This window comes from Passer domesticus, chromosome 3 (assembly GCF_036417665.1).
Source record: "Passer domesticus isolate bPasDom1 chromosome 3, bPasDom1.hap1, whole genome shotgun sequence".
Taxonomy (NCBI): domain Eukaryota; kingdom Metazoa; phylum Chordata; class Aves; order Passeriformes; family Passeridae; genus Passer; species Passer domesticus.
In genome coordinates this window covers 57655352-57682480 of record NC_087476.1, presented here as the reverse complement: position 1 = coordinate 57682480, position 27129 = coordinate 57655352, and the positions used below count along the sequence as shown (strand labels likewise).

The 27129-nt window shown below is 38.7% G+C and overlaps 1 protein-coding gene across 7 annotated transcripts in view; it reads right to left on the bottom strand.

Annotated features, from left to right (window-relative positions):
• Nucleotides 1–25757, bottom strand: part of PCMT1 (protein-L-isoaspartate (D-aspartate) O-methyltransferase) — a 36415-nt gene extending 10658 nt beyond the window's left edge. The window contains exons 1-7 of one of the 7 annotated variants that reach the window (XM_064413302.1): nucleotides 24985–25263; nucleotides 12737–12841; nucleotides 11541–11572; nucleotides 9703–9807; nucleotides 6304–6424; nucleotides 1582–1667; nucleotides 18–1171 (exon numbers count right to left, since the gene is read on the bottom strand). In XM_064413302.1, the coding sequence (XP_064269372.1) occupies nucleotides 1139–1171; nucleotides 1582–1667; nucleotides 6304–6424; nucleotides 9703–9807; nucleotides 11541–11572; nucleotides 12737–12841; nucleotides 24985–25243 (741 nt within the window). In that variant the 5' untranslated portion in view covers nucleotides 25244–25263 and the 3' untranslated portion in view covers nucleotides 18–1138. Of the gene's footprint in view, nucleotides 1–17; nucleotides 1172–1581; nucleotides 1668–6303; nucleotides 6425–9702; nucleotides 9808–11540; nucleotides 11573–12736; nucleotides 12842–24768; nucleotides 24818–24984; nucleotides 25264–25531 lie in introns of those variants that run through there. The other 6 variants (XM_064413300.1, XM_064413301.1, XM_064413303.1 and 3 more) reach the window with 6 other exon arrangements.
• Nucleotides 25758–27129: the final 1372 nt, after the last annotated feature.

Below are 27129 nucleotides of genomic sequence, written 5' to 3'. Positions count from 1 at the left end.
GAACACAACACAGAAATTAGAATGTAACCAGCCATTTCAGAGAAGCTGGATCCAAAGTTTGTTACAGTAGATTAATAGCTTTGCCATTATGTATTTATCTACTTTTATGCAGTAGATAACTACTTCCATGAGAAAAATAAAAAATGCACTGAAAATGAGAGTATCACAGCAACATGGTACAACAACTGGTATTACAGTAAAATAATTTAATTAACTGGGTAGGTTGCAGTTTTATTTTCTATATATGTGGGGGAAATATGTAAATCACAAATTATTTTTACAACAGATTCAATCTTTTGAAATTGTTTAACTGTTCAATAGTTATTGTGCATCAGTACAGGCCCATTGCCAAAAATTCTGGGGGTAACTGATCTCCCCTTAAGCCCTCAGAATAAGATTTGAGATTGGTGACTTTTCATTATTTCTCTTCCTGGAAAAATTTTGTCTACAACACACTCACTACCCAACAGCTCCTCTTTCATTCTGTGAATGGAACAGCCTTTTGTGAAACTGGTCTAAAATATATGAATATGATTACGATAAGTGACACGTAAACATAGTATGTGACAAATGCTTGCATTTTTTTTCTATAGTTAAAGGAGGCTAATCACAGTAGTCTCAAGGAAAATTTCATACTTCCCAGACGTCATGAAAAAAAAACCACTTAATCCCCATTGCTAACGAAAGTTATAATTAAGAATTAAGAACTGTTACAAATATTACAAATAACTTTTCCATTACATTTTTAATTGTCAACTTTGTCAGTTTTGCTGGGAACATCCTCCACCAAAAAAAACAAAAAACAACAAAAAACCTCAAACAACAAAACCCTAACAAATAAATCCCCCTCAAAAAAAACAAACTAAAAATATAACCTACTTTAAAAACATGAAGTAAAAAAAAAAACCCCACCACCACTGGTCATTGTTTGGAAATGTCCCATCTATCTCTAGCACATTAAAGCCCAGTCTTTCACTATCCCTCACTATGACTTAAAAACCTTAAGTGGCATCTAGCATATAGAAATCATGCTATGTATTACCATGTGCCTGTTGAAAGGAAGAGAAAAAAAAACTTATCTGTAAAAATGGACTATATGTATGCACACTCTAAAGCTCCTAGTTACTCTTCAGCTTCTCTAGTAAGAACTGCCCTGTATCCATTCTGAAACCTACGAACAAATAGCACTGTTTATACTTCCAGTTGAGCATTTTATTTTCAACAGACTCAGTGCTTTGGAACTTGGGAAACACACTTAAATTTTGTAACTCATTGTTTGATAAAATTGAATTATCTTGTTAAATAAAATGCTCCAGTTCATTGTTGTAAGAGATGGTTGCACACATGTCATTTTAAAATATGTTTATTTAGAGCAGAGTTATTAGAACATACAGCTTTATCAAACCAACAGGAAGCCCAATTGTAACAGAGACAAAAACCCCACACCATACAGTAATACCACACTGCCCACTGATACTCCCAGCAGTGCAAGCTACCAAGTATTTTACATATAGATGTATGCAAAGCACTCTCTACAGCTAAGATATTACAGAAACACACACACAGAACATAAAGGCTTACTGCTTGGGGCACAACTGGGGCTGCAGCTCCAACATGAATTGCATCATAGGGAGCTTCTTCTGCATATCCCATTCGTCCATCTCCCACTGCAAGAAAACACTATTTTTTAAAACATTTTCAAAAGGACTGACAAAACAGCTGGTTTCCCATATCTACATGTAAAAAAATGAACACATTTGGAAAATAAATGCAACAAAACACCCTTATATGTGCATACACATGCTTATAAAACATACTAAACACTATTGAAGCATCTGAAATTAGAAAGCATGGATTTATAATGAAAGTTCTGGGAAACACATGGTCCACCTAGAAAAGAGACTAAAGTATTGATGCTCCCTACCAATTCCAGTGCCGGTAAGTTTTCCCCCTCATTTACCCTCTTAGAACATACACTTTGTTTTGCCTTGTCTTCCTGCACACCATTCCTAAATATAATGCAAATCATAAGTCCAAAGCATTGAATGTCAGAAGCACATATTAGAAGACTCCAAAGGTGAGGAAAACACAAAGGCAGTGTTCCCATGGACTATATGCCTCCAACTGCACTACCAGTTGGAACAAAAGCCCACAGCTGTATGCATACATGAATGCAGTACTGCAGTAACCTCTGCACACCCCACATTCCAGCAGATGGGCCTCACTATTCTCCCTGCAGACAATCACTGCTAGCACAGAGAGCCAGGTCAGATTTATGGCTAAAGCTCCAGGTGGCTGCTTGGAAGATGCTAGGAGCAATTAAGGTTTTCAGAGGTTACCAGTGCTGCTTGAGCTTTGGTGGAAAACTCATGGAGAAGCACTCTGTAATAAATGTCTCATACAATCCCAGTTATGCAGAACGAAAGAGTAACAGTTTGGGGTTTTAAAGCAAATGAAATGTGACAAACTAAACTGGACCTTGAGTTAAGTTTTGAAAGAAGCCTATGTGAATATGGCATCCACAGTATTTATAGGAAAGCAACAGGAAATCAGAGCAAGTTAGGCAGGCTCTCTCTGGAGTTATTTAGAACAAATGCAGTAAATGAGGCTGAAGCATCCATAAATTCATACTCTGTGATTACAGAAGTTCTAATAATCAGTCAAGAAGAAAAAACATAGACGTTAGTGCTCTGATCAGCACAAGTAATTTGGGGCTTCCCATCTTTGGGCTGAGCTTTGACTTCTGTGCAAACACCAGTATCACAGGTTAATTGAAACTGAAAGTCAAAGGAAGTGCTACACCCTAGTCAGAGGCTGAAAATCTGTTAACTTTTTGCCTTCCAAAAACTCACAAGGCAGGAAAAAAGCATGGTCACCACAGCAGGTTTCACTTTGACCTCCATGATAAGGAAGGCCATCTGGACAGTAAGAGCACCCTTTGGTATCCAAGACAGTACAGGAAGACCTGGACAGCTCCTCAAAACAATTAAAACTGAAGTCTTGAGGTCCTGAAAGATGACCCTGGCTAGGACCTTTGCATCCACGCTCTTTAAAAGAGCACATTTCCTCAGAATCTGAGAAGCCTCTTAGAGGTCAGTGACATAAATAGTGGTTAAATACAATCATAAATAATGACATAAATACCATCAATTCTGACCACCACAAGCTCTAACCAAGGACCACAAGCAAAAGCTGCCAAGCAAGAAGTACCAGTGTTTCAAGAGACTTCCTCCCTATTGATCAGCATTTCCACTAAGTCAGATGGAAAGAGATCACCAGTAATGAAAGTTCCAGTATTTCCAGGGTGTAATCCTTCTGACTGCCAAAGTGGATCCTACTGGAACAATCACCTCAATGCCACCAAATATGTAATTTATACTTATATCTTAATAGCACTGTACAACCCTTCTAAATAAGCAGCAATGATGTGTTACAAAATCAAGCTGCTGTTCCATCAGAGATAGCACCGGAGAAAGGTTTCTTTAGCTTATTCATACAGATATTGCTAAAAGATATGTTAGTAACACAAGGAGGCAGATCCTCATTCCCCAGGGTGCACAGCAGGCATTAGAAGCAGTGGTCTCCAGTATTGCTGGCAAAAGAAGTGATTGCCAAGAGGAAGAAGCAGCTGTGAAAGAAATTGCTGTCACTTCTGAAGAACACATGTATTCTGAGACATAAATGTCCCTAGTGCACTCTCCAGAGAAGTTGGAATGTGACTTCTGCACATCTTACCACTTCACTGACAGCAGTAAAACAGACCCAAAACCAACTAATTCCTTTGCTCTCAGAATTAATAGCTAACATCTTCAAAAACAGCACACATCCAAAGGGAAAAAAAAAAATCATGCTCCTTCATATGCATCACACACAGCATGGCTCTTCCCTTCTAAAATTCACAAAAATTCTTATAGTTACAGAAGAAATATATCCACCCACAATGGCAACACAGATTTACATACCCAGAACATTTAAAAAATAGTTAAGTTGGCATTCATATATTCAATGTCATTCAAATTATTATATTATTCAATGTTCAAGGGGAAAGAGCAGCCCAAATTTTCAGCCTGTGTGTACATCCTGAATGTCCTCTATCCTACTCACATCTCCAGTTACATGCAGCCTGTTAGTAAAGTAATCGTGGTGGAGGGTGGCACGTGATGATGAGGAAAAAATGTCAGGACATTTTGATATAAAGGGTTCTGCAGCTTGATTATAAATCTAGACCTGATCTGCTGATCACAGTACCCAAGCCTTCAGCGCCTCTATGGAGACCTGTTTCACACAGAGCTGTAGCATGAGCACAGAAACAGAAGAAAATTACTTCCTTTAGTCATTTAGAATCCCTCATCCCCACTGACTATGGCTGCATCAGCAAATAGTGCAGTACAACAGAAGCAGATCTGTACAGCAAACCTGGCATCCATGCAACATATGCATTTCAGGATAATCACTGCAGCCTAGATCTAAGTCTTATTGTCTTAATATGCACATATCAAGCATATTTAGCTGCTTATTAGAACACATAATCTTGTCTAGTTTCATTCAAAAGGAATCAAATTTTGTGCTTTCCAGGAGTACTCTCATGTGAGCAAAAGAGTGGTAAGTAGAAGCACTTGAGAGATTCACCTCAAAGGCTTCCTCCTGATATTAAGAGGAAACAAAATAAAAATCAAGTTATTAAAAAAAAGCCAAAAAACCTGCAAACTAACAAAAAGACATGTTAATCCAAGTATACTTATTCCAAACTTCTCAGTGCAGTTCTACTGAGACACCCCAAAATAATTTTGGTGTTCCTGAAATGCAGTTATGGTATATGTGAGATATGTCAAAGCAGAGTACAATGTCTGAAGCACACTGTGGAAAGCCAGCAATTGACACACCTGGTCTTATTTCATACAGCTCCCATCATCAATCAACTGTTTTTCGTAACTTTTTTGTTTGTGTGTTTGGGATGGGGGGTTTTGGGTAGAGTTTTCTGTTCCTGTGTTTTTGTTTTAAATTAACAGCTGTCTGGATTCTTGCTCCACATCAAAGAGCTCTCAGGAATCCAACACAGTTGAAACATTGTTCTCAACCTAATTCACAGAAGTGTTACTTGCCCATCTGTACTTTTTAAAAATGTACCTCACAATAAAACTATCCAGAAGTCTCTTAGTCACCCTGCTACATAGTCAAAAATAATACAATGATGCTTACTTAGAATTCCAGACTTGCAAGACCTACAGAGTTTGTTTCAAGAACAACCAGAAACATAAGTCAAAATTGCTTTTGTACAACATCAATGGAATTTATTTCCTCATTCCCCCTCTATAGCCCCAGCAGTCTAACTTCTTTTTCCAAGAAGTTCTGAGACATAAGTGTTCTCAGTGAGATACATTGCATTTTATACACGTGTACATGTTGATAAACTCATTTAAAAAACATTTAGAAAAGTCCCTCATTTACAAGAAAAGACCAAGAATCAAAATGGTAGTTAAGCTAAGAGCCAAACATCACATAATAATAATTTTTCCAAGTGTTCTTGTAAGAAGCCTCAAAAAACATCCAGCCCTTCAACCTCTATTTTTTAACTTAATGAATAGAATAACACTTTCCTCTTGCCAGCCTTGCATATTCTAAGAAAAACAAACAATAACCAAACAAAAAATCCCAAACAAACAAAGGGAAAAAAAATCTTTTTTTTTAAGTAAAAAACCCTTTATTTAAAATAATTCACCATCCTGCTATCATTTGGACATTATTTCCTCTCAGTTACTCTAACTGAATTAATGTACTTTGGTGTCAATCACTTCCCTAACATCTAACTGTCAATTTTAAAAACAAGTTAAATAAACATCTGTGGTGCATACTACCAATCTAGTTCTTTTTCCACTTGAATCTTCACATGCAGCTTTCTCAACCACCCTATCAGAAGTGTGAAGGCTTTGTTAAAACACTCAAATTCAGATGACAGGGTATTTATTCAAGAACAGATGTGAATTCAACCCCAATTTTAAATATCAAACATAACATGACAGACTTTCAGCATGTATTTTCACAAAAAAACCACTCCCCAGTTAACCTTTTCTAGTAGAATGATTATACAGTCTTTGAGATCACCAGAAGTCATAGTCTGAAAACTGGGGGAAGATACTGATTTTCAAAGGCCTAAAGACAAATTTTAAAGTTTTCATTTGGCTTCTCTTTCTTGGGTTCGGCTTATTAAATTCAAACTTTTAATAACATCCAATTCAGTCATTTTCAACCAACTGCTAGAAAGAATATCAGTTTAATTAGTAAGTATATCAGTCTGATGCTCACCAATCAGTTTCACTCTTCCTGAAGACAGCAATGTGGGATCGTCTTTTTTGACATTATTTATTGAGTCATCTACTAGTTCTTTGATATGATCAATTCCTACAACTTGTCCTTTGGGACCAACCTGGAATAAAAATACACAGTTGAACAATTTCTGCTAGCTTTATTTACAGAATATATACTTCCTGACCTCATTTCTCTAAAATAAAAACAAAAACAGGAAAGTGGAAGTATATTTTCCCAATGTTATTAAAACTACTGTTAGAAATGACAAATTCTGACTGCTAGAAGCATCTGATAATTAAAGTGTGTCTGCACAGTTTTATAAATACTTGTTAGAGTGATGTTTTTGAGATGTGATTCAGTTATGTTATATTGTTTTTTCTTGGAATTTTTAGAAGTTAAATTTGATCATGTTTGTTTTCATTACCTGCAATAAAAAGTAAACACGTCAAGGACAAAGACTAGAACTGATCTCTTTTCCCACTGAATAAAACTTACTACAGATTAGGGTTCTTCATGATTTTTATTCAAAATCATCTTAAGATTCCTATTCTTTCAGAAGCAAATGCTGCAATTACCAGTCATGGACAAACTACGTTCCACTCATGCTTGCATTCATGAATCTGCTTTCAGATTTACAGCTCTCCTCCACAGGAAGAGTGGAACTTCTGAGAGCTCTTAACTCAAAAAAGGTCACAAAATTTCTGTATTCTGAGAGGGGAAAAAAGATCTACTAACAAAAATTTCTCCATTACAGGTATTTCTTCCAGAATTTTGTCTTTAGTCCAGAAAAAAATTCAAAACCAATCCAAATCTTAAAAAAATCTGACCACTTTTAACAGGATCCAGCTCAAAGACCACAATAGCACAGCATGTCCTAGCAGAGCCCATGTTGCCTAACAACTGTCTTTGGACACATCTAAATGCATTGTTTATGTTTCTGTATCTTATATTTTAATATTGTTAAGACATGAAAAATTAGTAACTGGTTATCCTGGGGAATTTTTTTGTTTTATTATGAACAAGTCCTATGTTAAAAACACTAAAAAAGCAGTGTTAGCTTTTCTTGTTTGAGTGGAAGACCATCACCCCAGCCTTTGAAACAGAGCAAGACACAGAGCAAGTTTTCACAATGACAGCCATGGGCTGCTGTTTGGAGGAATGCCTGGCAGCCAGCTGTACCATAAGCTGGCAAAAGATCCAGTATATTCCAAACAGTAACATCACTAAAACGAAAATTTAGCAAAATGGTCAGAGCATGAAATAGTCTGATACAGTAAGAGAACCTCCTGCTGCATGTGACAGCCCATTATGCTATTTCTGATCCTCATCAGTTGCCCTATTACCCTGGAACTGTGAAGCACATGCAATTGAGACAACACAAAAAGGCACAATTTTTGGATCTCTATGTTAAGAATAAAAATATACCCCACTTTTTTCATAAATCCAGTACTGATAGGATGAAAACTCTAATTAATTTAATTTGCCAGCAACCTTCAAAAGTAAGTAAACTTAAACTTATCTACATAGCTTACAAAATTATCCCAGAAGTTTAACATGAAAATCTAAACAACAATCTTCAGGAAACTTTACTAGACTTAGTAAACATAAAGCTTTCCCAGAGGTACCACAAATGAGATTATCATCATAAGAGTAAAGCTGTCATCCATGAGCACTGAGGCACTTGTGCCACAAATGTGAGCTACTAATTCTAGATCTCAATTAGACTGAGAAGCAACATCAGCATAAGCACAAAAAGCACATCTCCAACTGAATGTTTGTGGCAAAATGCTCTACCATTAATTCCCATAATATACTTTGTCCTGGGGTGATTTTATGATGCTTGCATCCCCAGTAATCAGGATGTAAGCATCTTTCTTGAAAAAAACTTGAAAACTTCTTTCAAGTTTTTGTTACTGTTAGTAGTGCTATCAAGCAGAATGAAAGCATTTACTCAATTTTTCATGACACATGTCTGTAAGCCATTCCAATGCAAACAACCAAGGAGGATTCGTAAGAGGCACATGACATTCTTATGGCAAAAATAAAATAGAGGGATTAACTTCAGGAAATTTGGAAAAATATTTCCTTTTTGTGCTGATTCTGACTTCTCCAGAGCTTGTTTTAGTAGAAAAAAGTGCACAACTACAATTTAGCACATCCTATGGAAAATGGCTATTCCTTTATGCATTCATAACTTCAGAGAGAAATACATATAGCCTGGACAAAAGTTTTAATGCTTGTAGGATTGGCGTTCCTATGCTAGCATTTGATTACTGACTTCACAGACCAAAAATAACAGGCATCCAGTTGAATTAAGTGCCATTTAAGTCTTCTTCTAAGCTGCAGTTTGGTTAACTTATTTCAACTACTTTTTTTTTTTTCAGATTTTGCAGCTAACACTTAGAAACCTAAATACTTTTGCAAGTGCATTGCCCAGTCCTCAACACTCTCAGCTAACTCTTAACACTGGCAACAGAAGTGATTGCAGACTAAGACTGGTGCTTGAAAACAGAAAACTAAGTAGCAAAGAAACCTAAATGAGAAATTATCATATGTATCAATACATTTCAAATTAACTTTGCAGAAAGACAAAACAAAAAATCTAGTTGGCAATTTAATGAAGGTCTCTGCTAATCCTAAAGCAATTATAAAGCCCTGGAACAGAGAAAGAAAAACTTATTATATTACTCTTCATTAATCAGTCTAAGAATACAATAGCTACAGCCACTAAAACCCAATTTTTTTAATCTTTTTTTCCCCATGTAAGATAGGGAAGAACACAAAAAATTCCTTAGGTACGGGTTGAATAACACAACTGAGATTAAGTTACTTGGCAAAGACGTAAAATTCAAATTAATATCTAACTTTAAAAAGGTTAAATGGATACTTACAGTTATGCTTGTGCAATATAAGAAAGCAATTCAATTCAAAGACAATTTATTATATAGACAAGATATTTTCCTGTGGAAATAAGATTCTTTTACGCCTCACTAAGCTCTCATTGTAACAGGAATGCACGACAATTTATCACAATGAGAACATTCACAGCCACACAAGATAACAAAATTTGAACTGTTCAAGACAAATGTCTTCCTTCAAGATATAAAGCAGCAAATAAAATTCAATCATTAGAAAAACCCCCAAACAATCCAAAAACCTTAAACTTCCTCACTAGGTGGTTTCTATCACCATTACACAATTTATTGGGCTATTTAACTTCAACATCTACTATAGCTACCATAAGAAATAGGAACAGTCATACCCAGGAGAGTAAATTATTTTCTGTATAATATACTTCAGTCCACTATGAAGGATGCTTTTTTTTGTCCTGTAATTCAGAGATACACTCTAGCCCAAGCAGTTTTGATGATCAAGTGATTAAACTAAACAACTCACCATTCGCGAAAAGCATGCCGTAAGAATTCCACTTCCAGATCCTACATCAAGTGCTTTGGCTCCTTCATGTAGCTGATCAGATAGAAGTTCAAGTGCATATGCATGCTAAGAGAACACAGAGAAAATTTCAAATTATTTTAAGTGTCTGTTTTACTCAATATATGTTAATTTCTTCAGAGATTTTGGGAAATGCCCTGAGCATTTCTGTAAGAAATTTCAGAATCATTTCGATTGCAAAAAATGGGGGGGGAAGGAGTTAACTGCATTACATAATAATTGTTATTTCATTGGCTTCAACAAATTTCATGAGTGTATTTTTATTAATATTTATATACAAAGCCTCATCTTCTAGCACAGACTCTATTTATATATCAAGGAAAACACTATAAATGAGTTTATTTCTCCTCAGGTCTGGTGACTCTTAATATTCTGGCAGTATACAGCCAATAAAGAATTTAGTTTATCATTATGCTATATGCATTGGAATAACCTGGTACAAAAGCTAGGAAGAAGGCAGCTCCAGAGCATCAAGGAAAATGGCTATTAAAATGACCTCCTGTATTACTTGCACACTTGCTGAATCAAAGAATAGGAAAAAGAAGTTGTCTCTTACAAAGGCAGATAGCCAGGCTCACGGATGAAATGCAGTAGTCTATAGACACAGTTGATAACTTTTGCTTTGCTATGTGGTGGACCAGTATACAAACTATGCATAGGCTGCACACTAAAAAGCCTTGTTCTTTCATGTTTCAGAGATTGCCACTACTACACTCTTTCAGCTTAATCCATCCCACCCAGAAAATATAAATAATTAGAATATTCTCTGTTAGAACATTCTTTGTTAATATTGCTTAGAGGATATATTACCTTTTTGCTCTAACACTTCAAATACTACTAGTGCTAAGCATTGGAAAAATAATCACTTAAGGGACTTAAAATTTTGAAACATAATTAATACTTATTTTTCCCCTTAGCAACAGTACTTTTTTCATTCTTTTCTTGAAGAATATTGTTAACATCTCTATAAGAAATTCCTGGTTTTTTTTTATGTTGATAACCAGGTAAATTCTAAGCTAACTACAAGGTTTTTAGTCAAGAGAATCAGACTTTTACTGTGTTTTGACACCGTCCAAACATTGCAAAGACAAAATACTTGCTTCTATGCACCTTTTATCTCAAATAAAGGAACATAGAAAAATTATATCTGGGTTAGATGTATGCACTGAAATCCCAAGTGGAACACTCAACCTGGTCTCAAACCACTTGGCAAAGAAACTTGCAACTCAGTACAATGTATCTTTTTTCCTGTCCAAGGATTTAAAGGCATTACCATATTACTGTACTATAGGAATCACTGTCATTCACTCCTGAATTCTTGTGATTTTATATATTACAAAGTAATTTACAGTAGAAATATCTCCGGAAATCTTCTGGTTCAGTCCTACTTCAATACTGGGCACTTTAAATTAGGCTGCTTAGAACCCTGTTCAGTCAGCTTCTTTGCATATCAAAGAACAGAATTTCCACAAGATGCAAAGCCTGCTTCAGTATTTACCTACCCTCATAGGTTTTTTAACTCTAGAAACTGATCAGAATTTCCTATGTTACATTTTTTTTTGCCCACTACCCCTCATCCTATTACTGTACATGTGCAAGAAAAATCTTGATCAATATTTTTTACTTCCTCACAGTAAGCAGTTCACAAAAGTGTCACTGTAATCAACTGCTCATTTACTAGGGTAATTTATTAGGTAAATATTTACTAAGTAAATATTTTATTTCAAAAGCACCTGGATATTTATAAAATCACTATACTAATCACCTAGTTTAAAACTTACCATGTGTGGAGCACTGATTGTTGCTTGGAAACCTGTAAAACAAGAGAATGGAAGATGTTCATTGTTGTTCAGACAGCAACCTTACAATCTTTATTACCTTGACTGTAAAGTGCAACACCTTCACTGTCACCCTCATTCAGGGTACAACATCCACACCCCAGCAGTTACACAGGTACTCTACATCAGAAGTGAGTTATGGTACCTCAGCTGAAAGCTATGCTGTGTCCACTCTGGACATGTAAAAAAAAAAAAGGGTTTTATCCTTGATCTCCATTACAATCTCCATTTTGTCACTATACATTGAATGAATATCACATACTGAGCAAGTAGGCTTAATTCAGAAGAGCAGTGTCTCCCAAAATAACGTAATTCCTTTTTAGTCAGCCCCTGTGTAAAAACCTGAATTTGTTAGAGTTTCATGTAGTAGAGACCATAGAACGAGGTGAACAGCCTCATGTGTTTTGCAAACAACAAATGAGAACACCTATAAGAATGGGAGGAACACTCACCTATATTTGTGTTTGTAAAGATACATAAACCTTTGAGTATGTATCTTAAAATACTTTCTCATTTACCTACATAACTAACAAAATCCTAATAAAATTCACTCACCATGTACAATTAAAGGCAGGGAGAAGATGAAGAAAAAAGAAATTAGCACATTTACATAGCTCATTCTCTTTTTTTGGAAAGATAAAACTGGGACCTGGATGGGAAATTTCTGTCCTATCAGTAGACCTGCCCATTCAAAGCCTATTTTGAAAGATTTCACATAATGGTTCAAGAAATTTTGCACTGGTGCCAACTGAATAATTTCTGTAAAGATAATTCTGTAAAGTCTTTCTGTAAAGACTCCTCAGATAGGGAATGTTTCTACCATAAACTGGATGTGAATTATTTTTAGGTATTTACATCAGTTGCACCACCACAAGTTGCTGTGGTTTGAAAAATAAAAACATATTTACACATACTAATATTGGCTGAAAAACACCTCTACCTGATGTATCCAAATACGCCAACTGCATTCCACAAGAAATTGAAGCTTAGCTAAAAGATATACCATTAATTGATGAAGAACTAAACAACCTTCCAAATTAAAAAAAAAATATTTTCACATTCTTAACATATAAATGACAAAAGCAGGCACAGTTACACAAATGAAAACAATCTCAATCACTTCTACAAGATGCTCTTACCTATAGACTGCGGAGAGTCCATGTAGGGGTTGTATTTTGCATAGTGGCAACGGTCTGTAGCCAGCATTACTTCAAATACCTTATCTGTTTTGATTATTCCATTTTCTATAAACAAACAAATATATAAAAATGAAGGCATTGTTTCTCTTCTGCAGTGCACAAATCTGCAAAATTTGTTAACATATTCACAGCATTGTGAGAAATCATGTGCCTTACACAGATCTTACACTCTCAACCTCATCATACTGGCCATGGCAGGGGTTGGACTACATCATCCTTAAAGGTCCCTTCCAGCCCAAACCCTTCTGTGACACTAAAATTAAATCTGCAGTCCAGAGAGCAAATGGTGCTTAAGACAGGGATGGTTGAACAAGACTTTCCCAGCAGTTACAAATGCTTTCCAGGAACCACTCGCAAAGATCTACCCCCTAGGAAAACTCAGCTTAATGCACATCTTTGATAAATCCTGAAAATACAGTCAGTAAGAAATTAGTATTACTATACACACCAAACAAGATATACTTCATATTTCTAAGAAGCTATACAAGTAATTATTGAAAAATATACAAAAGCAAGTTAGAAATGTTAAGTTGAAGCATCATTGCTCAGTACTTTAGTTTCCAGATCTGTTTGTCTTGTGTTAGCAAAGAAAAAACATCCTTTTGTTAAGAAACTCCCACTGAATCTGAATTCTTATGCTGGGGCAGACTGAGGCCAAAAAGTGTTTATATCAAAACACTCTGAATCTTTTGTTCATTTTTCAAAATAAAATATAAATGCACATGCATATAAAATATCAGAAGCAGCCATTTTTTCTTGCTGTTTTATTGAAGTTTTTTTAAACATTGTTAATTCTAATTTTTTTAAGTTCTCAAGATCCCATTAATGAATAACAGAAAACTTTGGAAAACAAATGGAAAAAATTAACTAATTACTTGTATTAAAAGATTATATAAACTATAAATAATTATTTCAATGCTGGATTGCTTCATTAACTACTTTCTTTAAATAAGGATTTATTTGCAAAATTATACTTTAAAAGGAAAAAAAAAACCTGATCATTTAGGCACCATTAATGTCTAACCCAAAACATGAAAATCAGATTATGGAACTTGTGTAAAATTGTCCTGAAGTTGCACCAGTGTTTTTTTTTTTTTTTTTAAAACACCCCCCAGAAATGGGCCAGCATCTGCAGAGACTTTACTGACTGTTTACTGGATGCTCCAAACTACACCTATTAATGATGGGACTTTCCTGCCTTTTTTTCTTATCTACTATCTGTGTCCAGAATTAATTATCCTATATAACATAGACTTGAATTCAGAAAGGAATATAACTCCTCAGATCATATTCCTTTCTGGTCTGAAGACAAAGTATCACATAGAACTGCAAAACAAATATACTATTACTACGGAAAATTTTAAGGAAAACAATAACTTTTTAAAATATATTATTTTTGTAGAAATATTTCTATTATCTGGTAAGTGCCAGAAAAAGCATACACTCCACTCACAGTCGTCACACCTTAGATATATCCTGTTCTTTGACTTCATTTTGAACTGAATACTACAGCAGTTCTAGTTAGAAGACATTAATTTCAACCTAAGGTTTTAAATCTGAGCCAGCAGGCATTTGCAGCAGTTCATAAGTTTACTTACTGAGCAAAATTGTACCCAAAAGAAAACAAACAAATCAATCCATTAATACATTGGCACTAACAACAGAGGATAGTAAGGAAAAAAAAGTTCTCCCTGACCACTAGAAATCAGTTGGATTAGTTGTATAGCAGTTCTGTGAACAAAGCACAGAAACAAAAGAAATCACAGAAACAAAAGAAATCAAACTTTTAGAGTCTCATTAGGAATCACTAAGAAGTTAGTATCTCCAAATGAAAAATACTTTAAGTATAATAGAACTGAGGAGATAAAGGCTCTAGGAGGTTGAAGGGATGTCAAAAAGCAGTAGCCGAGAAGTACTCACAAAAGGTCTAAAATTTATTTCTTTACATGCAGATAGGTGCATATATTCTAGAACTACAGGCAGCCATCTGCTCTTTCCTTTTATGCCTTGTGGAATAAACATGCAGAGAACAAAAAGAACAAGCTTCCAGCTTGGAAGTGCAACTGCAGGGCCCTATGGTAAGGCCAAGAACCTTCTCTAATTTCACAAAATTTAGCTCCAGTCAAAGTACATACAACTATCAAATAAGATGCTTACACTGACAGGCAAATTACAAAAAAACCCTTGAAAATAGAAAGTACTAATATTCTACAGATTTTGGGCATTCAGGATGCTCTCATTCAGCAAACAATAATGAGATTTGCTGACTGTTGTACTGTCTTTAATTATTGTAATATTTTTCATCAGTAAATAAGAATTGAAGAAAATTACCTATACTCAGAACCTGTGGGAGAAGCTGAATCTGCTGTCAGATGTTTATTTCAATTATTGAATAATGCTCCGTCCTCAGAAAAACAACACCCTCTCAGCTACCCCCCATAGATTAAGTCTGCTTTTCAAATTTGCTTATTGAAGCAATGGAAACAACATCAAATTTTAGGTGGGAATTAAGGAAAAAAATCAAGACCTAAACAGTAAAGTCAATATTGACTTGGTTGACATTTTTATTGTGTTGATAACAATAAGATTTTTTTTCTTAGTCTCACAGCTGAATATAGAGAAACATAGCAACTGTAAGGTACCAAACTCCAAAAAAGTCCTTTATTTCCTGCAACAGTCAGTCCCAAGATGACCAGCTGCCAGGATCTTAATTCTGTCTCAAAAACATGTCTCTATCAAATTCTTAATTAAGTCCAGAAAACAAGTATATCCCCTAAAGAAGCCAATAAAAGAAGCCTATATTGCAAAGAAAGCATTCTAATTGCATGCCATCTCTACCAAAAAACCAAAACTATAAAAAAATTAACTATTAATGAAATGCTAACTAAAACAATTTTCTAAATCATAAAATGAAGCTGTATACTGCAAGAAAATAATTCACAGTTAAAGGCATACTCAATATCCTTTCCAGTTATAATGTGCAAAGAAATCTCTCCTTGAGGAGACTGTTGGGTTTCAAGAATGATAATCAGTTTGTGTATTATCCTTTGCTTGTAAACACTATAATCAGATATTAAAGTGTTTACAAGCAAAGGATAACACACAAACACACTGACAGCTTGAAATAAAAAGTAAACTCAAATAAAACAGAATTATATCAGCACAACTTCCAAGCTTCAAAGGGCTGAAGCTGAAAAGTAAGTACTTAACAGTGGAGCACTGCCTGCCAAGTTCAAGAGTTACTCTGTGCAGAGGCTGTGGCAATGACAACTTGACATAATTGGAGCATGTTTTGAAAACTCTCTCTGGTCTGCCTCTTTTCCACAAATAACACCATGAAAACAGGAAAAGAGCTCAGAGCAGTCCTTGGACTTGAAGGTGGGAATATACCACTGTTGAATGTAACCTGGGAAACTGGGCAGTTGGCTGTCAGAGAGCAAGGAAAGAAGAGTCTGAAAAGGCACCATGGACTTGCAACAAATAAACAACCTATCTTTTTATTTTGTCTTTTATTTAGCAACAAATGCATGACTGAAGTGCTTATGTTTCAAAGAATTGCCTACCTCACTGATGGTACCCTGACTGTTGACCAAACACATTTCTAATCAAACCACAAAATACTAGCAGTCAACATTTAACCCAACACTGGCTTCCAGATCAGAAAAGAGGATGTGTCACTGCCACATGATCCAGCACACAAGCTTACTATACAAACCATGACACCTACTCAAACTCCTCCTGCAGCTGACTTTATGTATTAAAAAAATCCTCCTGCAGATCCCAAAACCATTTACTACTTCAACAACCACAAGTAGTGCTACTACTTCAGCATCCACATAGTTCAGCTTCTTAGATTACTTTCTCCATAACCACTGCAGAATACTTCACTTAGGAAGATGAATTTTCAGTGAAACAGTGATATTTTGAAATCATACAGAGATCTTAAGGCATGATGCAAAGTACATACAGCTTTATGTTACAAAAGATTCATTTATGTAGATGGAAATGACTGATGTGACAAATCATAGAATGGTTTGGGTTAGAAGAATCCTTCAAGGTCAATAGTTCCTTCTTATGTTGTGGGCCCCAGAGCTAGATGCAGCACTCCAGGTGGAGTCTCACCAGTGCAGAGCAGAGGGGTACAATTGCCTCCCTTGCCCTGCTGGCCATGACTCTTTTGATGCAGGACAGTTTGCTCTACACAAACTTGCAGAGAGTGCACTTGATCCCACTGTCAATGTCAATGACAAAGATGTTAAACAACACCAGTCCAAGTGCCAACCCCTGAGGAACACCACTCATCACGGTCTACACCTGAACATAGAGCTTTTGACCACAACTATTTTGAGTGCTACCACCCAGCCTTATCTATCAAGTGGTCCATCCGTCAAATCCGTGCCTCTCACTTTTAAAGATATGGATACAATGCAGGACAGTGTCAAATGAGTCTCCACCTGACCATAAAAACCAGCTAGCAGCTTTCCAGAGGAGAATGGGCTGGAAGAGAACCACAGCCTGATTTGCAAGCAATGTGAAGATTGTTGGTTTTAAGCACCTGAGCAACTGACATTTTTAAAGTCAAGGTCTTTTTGTTTGAGCAGAGGAAGAAAAAAGATGGGAAAGAATGTGGTTCAGTTAATAGAATTTTATTTATTAATGAGCATAGGAAGATTTCACTGTAAAGCATGAACACAAAGAAAGCACTTAGAACAAGAAGTGATGCATCAGCACCCTAAAATCCAGTAACAGACACTGACCTAAACCATACAAAGCTCTTTGTGCTAAATAAATTGAAAGTAGGTGTTTGTAAACAAGTGTTTCTTATACCACTCATACATGCACATTTCTTGTGCTTTGCTGATAATTTAAGAGCTATCTGCTTCAAACATTCAGCTGTCCATCTATTTTTACTGTGATTTGGATTCACAATATCCAAACATTATCCAAACAGGAGGTTGCATACAGCTCACTGGAAGGAATCACTCGAGAATCTATTGTTCAGAGACACAACAGAAAGACTGAGGAAAGCACAAGTCCATCAGAGTTAATCTTACAGCCCAGAAATGAAACACAAATATCAAGTCCCATGAAAATTCCAAAGTGACAGAAATTTTTTAAAAATGGGAGTAATAATAATTAAGAATAAAATTAAAAATAATAAATATTCAACTACCATTCAGATGCTATCCAAAACCTGCAGAGATAAAACATGGGTATCATATGCTAGGCTCAATACAACTGAAGCCTCAAGCTTCAATTAAATACAAACTTACTTGTGAACATTTCACTTTTATTTTAAGGTATTGTTCCTTCCCTATTTAATAAGGATCACCTTCAAAAACAACACTTTGGTGTAACAGGTAAGAGTTTTCTATTCATTTTCATGGATCTGAAAGTCTGCAGTTAAGTAATTTAGGTATTTTAACCACATCTGTATTGCCCCCTCCTACAATAGGGCAGTGTTGCAAAGTTGGTATTAACCATCTTCTTCTCTGGGGGAGGAGAAAGGCCTGCTAAACACAGCCTTCTAGTACACAGATTTATACAGAAGTTCTCTGTAATGTACTCACATTTATCATAATGATTATGTTGATTTCATCTAAATCTGTATCAACATCTGAATCAAGAAACTTTGAGGAGTACATGAAAGAAAAAGGTAGTTTTAGGGTTGGTTTCAGCATGCAGAAACATAGAACCTCATTTTCCAATGAACTTTAACACCCATGAGTGGATGAGGGAGACTTTAACCACTGAGCACTCCTCAATCCCTCAACATTTCAGAAGGCTGAACTTCACTTAGGCATCACATGGGAAGTCAAAACTAAAGAGCTCAATACAAACTGACAACAACCATCAGTAATAATGAAAAAGTGTTGCAAAGGTTAAGATAAAATCAGCTGGATCAGACAGAAAGACAGGGAGCTCTCTTTGCAGAAAGGCTTGTGGCAAAACTACTTACAGCTTTAGTAGATCTGTAAAGAAGGCACATGGTGCACATCCCACACTTACTGAGCAGATTCCATGTCAACCGCTCTGCAGTTTTCAGAAAAGCCAATGCTGTTAAGACCAGCAGCTGGACCACATGAAGAGTTTGTCATTATGAAGGTGGTTTCATTAAGACAGGCACTAGTACTACACGAAAGTTGAGGAAGATCAGAAGATCAGCAAAATATAACTCTGACTCTTGGGACAAAATGACAAAGAAATGTCCTACTAGCAGAAATTAAGAAGAATTTCTGAAGCTGTAATTCAATAGTGCAAGTATTTAAAACTATTTTGTCCTCAAGTCCACTATTGAAGTATTCCAGTTCTGAAGTCTTAAAATGTAACTCACAAGTCAGCCAGTCCAAGATGTGTCCACAGTTTACTGATCTCAAGCTTTAAAAGAGTTCACTCAGTTTCTGCCAAATGTTGTTAATTTAAATTAAAAATTAAAACATTAATAAAATTAACCTAATAAAAATTTCAATAAAATTATTTACTTAAAGTATTATGTAGCACTAAAGAACACGACTTTGAGGCATTAAGGGATAACATTCGCATAAACACTCACTCAAAAGAACATGAACATTATACATTTTTTTCTAGGCTTTCCAGTGGCTCTTAGTGATCTCCTGATACTACATCAGGATGAAAGAAACAGTAGCATTAAAAGAAAAGCTTAGAGCTGTACTGAAGCTAAACCATAGTAGAAGATTCCCTCTTTTTAGATGCCTACATGCAGCAATAATGACCTGTTTTGGACACATTTGCAGTATCATTTCCATTTTGCTATGGATTACTAGACAGCTTCACACCACCAGGAAAAAATCATATAATGACATTATATTCACACACACAAAAAAAATATATTTAATCAAGAAAAAGAACAAAATATTTTCAATTAAAATTATTTATTAGGAGTTATAAAGATTTGTGATGTAATAAATCAGCAAAAAATGCTCCCTTTTTTTTCTTGAATGATCGAGGACTTGGATTTTGATGCACTGAATTTTGGAAGTTTCTGGGAAAGTATAGGTAGGTTTTTAACATTATATTGACACCCTGTCTAACATTAACTGCAAAAAACATGCCAACAACAAAGAACCAGCTAAGAACACAATCTTAATTTACACACCAATAAAACATTATAAATGTTATTAAATTTAGGTTGGGTTTTTTCTTTCTGTTATCATTTCCTATTATTTGGGCTATCTAGTTGTCTTGATTTACTTGAAGGCCTGCCTCTTGAAAGATCAAGGGTACAGAAATTCCTTCAAAACATTTCACTGATATGGGCAAATCATTAGCAAATACTTAAATCGTACTTAAAAATAAAAAAGTTTCACAGCAGCTCCTTTAGGCGATTATTCAAGTTACTTGCTAACAAAATTTTTTTAAAATCTCAATGCCCCAAAAAATAGCATCACAGATTTTAAGCCTGCCACCTGAGACACGAACCAAATTTAAGAAATTTTAGATATTCTTAAATTAACTTATCAGTGGATGTGTTAATTTTTAATTGAAAAAATAGTTCACTTTCTAACCACTTCACTACCTGGTCATAAGTTACAATGCTTAGTCACTGAAGCCTCAATATATTCGTGATGAAGGAAAGAGTGGTCACTGAATACATACAACAGGCAGCAAAAGTGCTTGTACAGGGGAGTCATTAAATTTGGCCTAATTTCCATTATTATTTCCCTTCTTCATGTTCATCCAAGTTACATTACTCTTCCTTAAGCAAAATGAGACTGATGTAGAAGAGATTTGGATAAACCAAGGGAAAAGACATGACAGAGGAAAATAAACAAAACAAAACCAATGTTTACTACTTGCTGAACCTAGCTTAGGCTTACTATATGCAACGCTTTCCCATTCATGTTAGTTCCCAAAAAGATTTTTCCTCAGCAACCAGAAACTTGCACCAAAGGTGCAGATTCATTGCAGATAAGCCTTCATCATGACAAAGCATGCTAAGATGCCATTTTTAATTATTTAACATCTAAATAATTAAAACAGAGAAATACCTTTAGCATATTTAGAAATAGAATTCTCAGACCCTGATAATATTTGAACGTATACTGATTTGAAGCATCATTCACACTGAAAAATTAAGACTCTGACCTTACATGAGGTGCAAAATTCTACAGAATCTTGTAAATTAGAGTTGCTAACTTTTGCAACACAAGTTTACTAGGCAAGGAAGGTAAAAAAATGTAGCAAGAAACAAATCCACAGATGGTTAACAACATCTGCCACAGCCAAGTCAACTCACCTTCACTTTCACTGAGAAATGTGGATTCAAGAGCAGGTATATGGGATGAAAACACCACTGACACAACATGATCAGAGAAATAAGCAAAGCCAGCTTGTCCTAGGGCAGCATGACATTGACTGGAGGGAAAAGGCGCAAAAAGGAAACTTAATGAACTTTGATTGCTCGTGAATTGGACAGGGAACCAATTTTTGTGTCCTTCAGGTAGGAAAGAAAAGCTGATTTCTAAGATGCTGGCATGTAAAGTAGCAGGACTTGGCAAAAGCCCAAGTATGAAAGACAGAAGATGAAATGATCTAGTAGTAACCTATCAGCGGATAGCTGAAGATACAGAGAGAGGAAAAAAGTTACAGATTTAGAATCATAAGACTTTCAACCAAGCAAGACAACAGTAAATAACTCACCCATTTTTTTCCTCCTTCCTCAGCACCTCTATAGGACAGATTCATAATTTTAAAAAGATCTCCTGTCAGGTAATTATTTCTATGCTTAGCATGATTTCTAACTCTACTGTAACCTGAATTTAGAGAGCTCCCTAGAAATGTTGTCTGCTAAAAGATCTTACTTTAAATATATTTTAGGGAGAAGTTTACTCAAGTTTGAAGGCACATGTTCAACTATTTTCAGTTAGGAAGAAGCAAAGATTTAAATAATTACTCTGTGAAGGTGAAAAATATTTGTTTTAAGGCTTTAATGAAGAATCATTCCAATTTTTAAAAGGCATTTTTAAAAAATGAGAAGTACTTTCAAGAATCACTGAAACAAAGCAGCTGAACACCTCATAGCAACAGCACATTCAAGGAGAGCATTTTTTGTTGTGAAGAGCATGTTTTAAATAAGTTTATTTTGCATATGTCAATTTGTGCATCTATGATGCCTCAAATTAACAGTGCAAAAACATGTTTACCATGCAACAAGAAGTTAAAAATCAAAACAACAAAACAATGTACTGCAACATTCTCCAGTCACTTGTCCCTAAGCATGTGCTGAAAAACATGCAAAGTTCCGGGACCCTCCTTATTACTTTGTCTCTTTTAAGACAGGACAGCAAAGATAAAGCCTATAGAAAATAATTGCCCAAATCTGCATTGTAAATACCCAAAATCACTTGTCACTGCCCTAACACAATGACTGCTACATTATAGAAAAGTTAGTTCTATAGTTAAGGCAACAGTGAAATGAGCAGTAAAACAAATGTCACGAAATGGAGAATTTTATAGCCACAAAACAGAATCACTAGTAACTGTCAATAACAGCCTATAATTAAGAATAATCTTTACAGCTCTTTTAAGGGAAAAGAACATGCAGCATACAGGAATCTTCCAATGATGTTTTCATTTGGAAGCAAAACCACGTTAATAAGTTCCCATTCTTCCCAGCCCTCATTCATGCACAACCAAGTTTACTGTTTCTCCAACCATAACAGTACAACAGCTGACAGACATTGAGGAGCTTAAATCTTGATGTTTCACAAGTCATGAGAAAGAGACCCAGTCTTACAGCACTGCCTCCCTCACAAGCAATTCTACAAGAACAGCCAAGAGAAGAATTGTGGCTTAAACTCTCTACCAGGACTAGTTGCAGAAGAAAACATACTGTATCACTATAACCTGCATTATTTTCTTTAAGTTATGCAAAATATACACTACATTACACACACATTTACTAAGTTACACACAAGACAAACACTGGACAACATCAAATTAACCTCATCCAATTTGCTTTCTCACTTTTAGCATAAAATGCTGTAAATGCTATGTAGCTGTTTTTAGAGAGGGGACAATACATTGATGGATCTACTACTCCAAAAGAATTCTATGGAACATTTTAGTCTTTCTGTAACCCCTAATTTTTAAGTTTGTTGAAACATATCGGAGAATTGTATCACATTAAACAGTACTTTCTTCTAAATCTGTTCCCAACTTTAGCAACAAGGTATCCTCTTACCTGAGGAACTCTAACTTGAAAGCTACGATATTAATTCAGCAGCTGCTCTGCCCTGATAAAGCCTTACGCCACGAACAGAGTCCCGCTGAAGTTGACAACACAATCTTCCTGCAAGATCAAAGGCCTTTTTGCTTCCACACTATTTTACTGCCAATCCACTATTTCCCTGTTTAACACCCCTCACAACATTTTGTCATGCCTATGCAAAACAGAGAGGGGGAAATTACCATCAGTGCATGCTTTGAGATTACAATATTGAGCACTTCTATTTTACTTTCCTCTTCCTATACAACTATTGCTGTATACTAACTACAATGATTTTTAGCTTTGTCATCATCATTTGCTACGCCCTAAACAGTTTCCATGTGTTGAAAAACTGTCATTGTCTTCTGCAACAAAGAAACTGGTTTTGCCTCCAGGTTCTGAGCGCCATAGACTATTCTGGCAATAATTGCTTTTTGGATGTATTTTGGAGTTTAATGTTGAGTTTTACAACAGAAAGTTTTTTTCTTGCTGTGTAAGAGAACAGTATTTCACCAAAACAGTATTTCTAGCCCTTTCAGTTGCAGAACAAAACGAAACAAATGTATTGCAACACTTGTAACTAGAGAAGTTATTATCAATTTACTAAACAGAAACTCTACTATAATTAGTAGTTTTTACAGGGAAGCTGAAAGTCACTTCAGCATGTATTATTCTGTTGGATGTGATAGTTTTCAAAAGAAAATACTGAGAAAGACCACCGAATCAGATGATCTAACATAAGCAGAGAAAAGGAGAAAACAACAATTCTCCTATGACACCAGAATGACGAGGAGACCACACAGCTGAACTTGTCTGTGGTGTTGTAGTGTCACTAAAATAGGAGACAACTGTCATAATACAGGCTCCAGATCTACATCCTTTTACATCTAGGACACGAACTTGAGAAGAGGAAGGGAAAAGGCCAGGAGCAGAGACGAGAGACACTGTAAGTATATATAAGAGAGGTTAATTCTATTCTAATGTGAAAAAATGGAAGCTTTGAATACAGAAGGTGTTGTCTCTCCGTCCTCTCAGGACCTGCAGACTGACCTGCAGACTTCAGGATGTACTGAAGTACATCGGCGAAGGAGCGCCCGCCCGACACCTTCCACGTTCAGCACGGGGACAGCACAAACCCTGGGCGAGCACAAGGCAGCGCAGAGCTCGGCTGTCACAGTGCGAGCCCGCAGCCCTGACAGCTCCGTTCCTCTCCTGTCCCCGCGGTCCCAGCCCAGCCCTTCGAGCGGAGCCCCTCGGGACCCCGCCGGCAGCGGGGAGGAGGGACTGCTGCCGCACGCCCCTTTCGCCCAGCACAAACAGCCGCGGCCTCTTCGGCGCGATTCCCAAACCCGGGCGGCTCCCGCTGCGTTGTTCAGGCCGGGCCTGAAAGAGCGGAGGGCGCCCGCCGACACCCCCAGTCCCGCCGGCCGCAGCGAACCAGACGGACGCCGATCCCGGTGCGTGCGGGGGATCGCGGGCCCTCCGGCGCTGCCGCCGCGGCCCCGCCTCAGCTCGCACACGGCAGACGGGAACGCGGCGGCGGGAACGGGGCCGGCGAGGGGGGCACGCGGCGAGCAGGGAACAGCCACGACCGCCGCACGGCGCTTCCCCTCCGGGACCGCCATCGGCGCCACCCCGCCCGCCGCACTGCCTCCCGCAACAACAGCCCGGCCCGGCCCGCCCTGCGACACCAGCGGCCGCCGCCCGGACACACGCCCCCCGGCCCGAGCACCCGGGCACGCACGGACACACCCCCGCTCGGACACAGAGACACGCATACGGACAGACGGACAACACGGACACGCGCGGCCGGGCGCCGGTGCCGCTCCCCGTGACAGTTGGCGGCGGGTCGGGCGGGCGCCGCGGGAGCGCGCGGTCGCTAACGGTCACCGGGCGGCCGGCAACAGCCGCCCCGCAGCCCGGGGGCCCCGCCCGCCCGCGCCCCCGCCCCGCGACTCACTGCGGAGGTTGTGGATGAGCTCGGAGTGGCTGGCGCCGCCCGACTTCCAGGCCATCGCTAGGCACACTCTGCGGAGCAGGTACAGAGCCGCCTTCAGCGCCGCGACTGCGCACAGCAGCTTCCCCAGGAAGGACACAACCTCCAGCGCCGACACAGGCGCCGCCTCCTCGCCGCCTCCTCCCGCGGCCGCCGCCGCAGCCGCTGCCGCGCGCTCGCCGAGGGGAGGGGCCACGCGCCCACCGCCCCGCGCGCCCGACATGCCCCGGCTGCCGCCGCCGCCGCTCCGCCGGCCGGCGCCGTGACCCCCCCACCCCCCCGCGCATGCGCGCCCACCGCGCCCTGGGGCGCGCGTGGGGAGATCCTCGCGCGCCGGGGCGGGGATGCACGGCGGCTGCTCGCGGCCCGCGCGTTTCGCTGCCGGGGCCGTGGATCCCGCGCTGGCGGCGAGACCCCAGTCCGGCCCTCCCCTCAGAAACGGCGGCGGGTCTGGGGGCGCGGGTATGTGAACTTAGGAGCTCTGTTAATGAATGAGATAGCGAAACGGCACCTCGGTGCGCACGCACTCTCCCCCCTGTCCCGGCCTTAGCCACTCCCGTGACACAGGTCGGTACATGCCGGGTACCGGAGAAGGCGCTCTCGGGGCGGGCGAGCCCCATCACTGTGGCGGCGCCGCCAGCTCCGCGCCCCGGCCCAGCGCGCGACCCGCCGCCCTTGCGACGGAGCCAATTAGCGGCGTCTCCCGGCGCGGTGTTTTGCATGGGGCGCGCCTATTGGCCGCGGCCAGCGCGCGCGGGCCAGGCCTACGTGTTGGGGGCTGCCATTGGTCAGGCGGCGCGGGAGCGGCGTGTGCCGTGCGTGTCCCGGCGGGGCTCGGCGCGGACGGGACGGGGCGGGTGCGCCCCGCGCCCGGGAAACAACGCGAGAGCGGGAGCGGGTGGAAGCGTGTGGGGAGCTGGCACGGCCGTACGCTGGCTAAAGGCCGCCAAGGCACCCGTGTTTCACGGCAGCATCCACCGGTGCAATGCGAAGTTACAGGTTGAAATTCCTTTTAAGAGGTGTCCAGGACAATAGCTCAGAATTTAGTAAATGCCTATGGGCCTCTATGCTGTCCCAGCATTCGGCCCTTGATGAAGTAGCAATCTTAAGGGAAAGGTAGCACCTTCGGAGCCTCCCGCAGCTGTAACAATGAGGAAAACCCGGTAATTCACTTCCTAGAGTCATGTAGTATTTCTCTCTGCTCTGAAACTCCTCTATGATTAATTTTTCTACCAATGTTCGTTTGCCACCTGTTATTTATACACGTTTCTATTGTTTAAAGGGAAAGCATATACCATCTTCTCAATTTTGGGAACCCACTGTCAGTGCTGTGACTTCTGCGTCTGTGCTGCCTTCTGGTTCCTACAAATGGCTTCACACTCCTGGGAATAGTTTTGCAGCACTTCCTTTCCTATCCAGGCACACTGGCACAGGTATTTAATCTACATGGTACCAGACAGCAGGGTTCTCAGTTCTTGGCTTTTAAAACATGGGAACAATTATACTTAACTATGGATAGGTTGGCACTACCAATAGTATATTGTATAAACGTTGGGGAAAATAAGGTGTCATCTAGCAGATATAATTTCAAGTATTATATTGTTTCTAAAAAGCATTTCTGAAACAAGGACACAACCTAAGATACCACCATGGGAGATTACACAGATTATATCTTCTGTGAGAGAGCCCATCTTGGCTGGGAGTGTTGAACCTGTTCCAGCTCCAGACAACACATCTGTTTCATGCAGTCATTGCTGGTTCAGGTGAAGAGGTGAAGGTGGGAATCTGCTTCTCTACTTGGCAGTCAGTCCAGGAAAAATCTGACAGTTGCTCAATGCATATACCAGATCCCATCCATAGCTTTCCCATCTGGTTCTTTTAATCCTGGAGACAGATCTACTGCTTCATGCTGTGCTCTCCATCTAACTTCTCCTAAGCATCTGGCAACTGCAGTCTGTGTGAGGCTCACAGCCTGTCCCAGAATATAAAAGGTCTCCCTGATACACCCAGTGGGCTGAGAGAGAAGGAAAGAAGCCATGGAGTAAGAGGAATTCCCAAAGGGCAGCAAGTACAGAGAACAAGCAGACATTGTAAGAGTACAGCACAGAA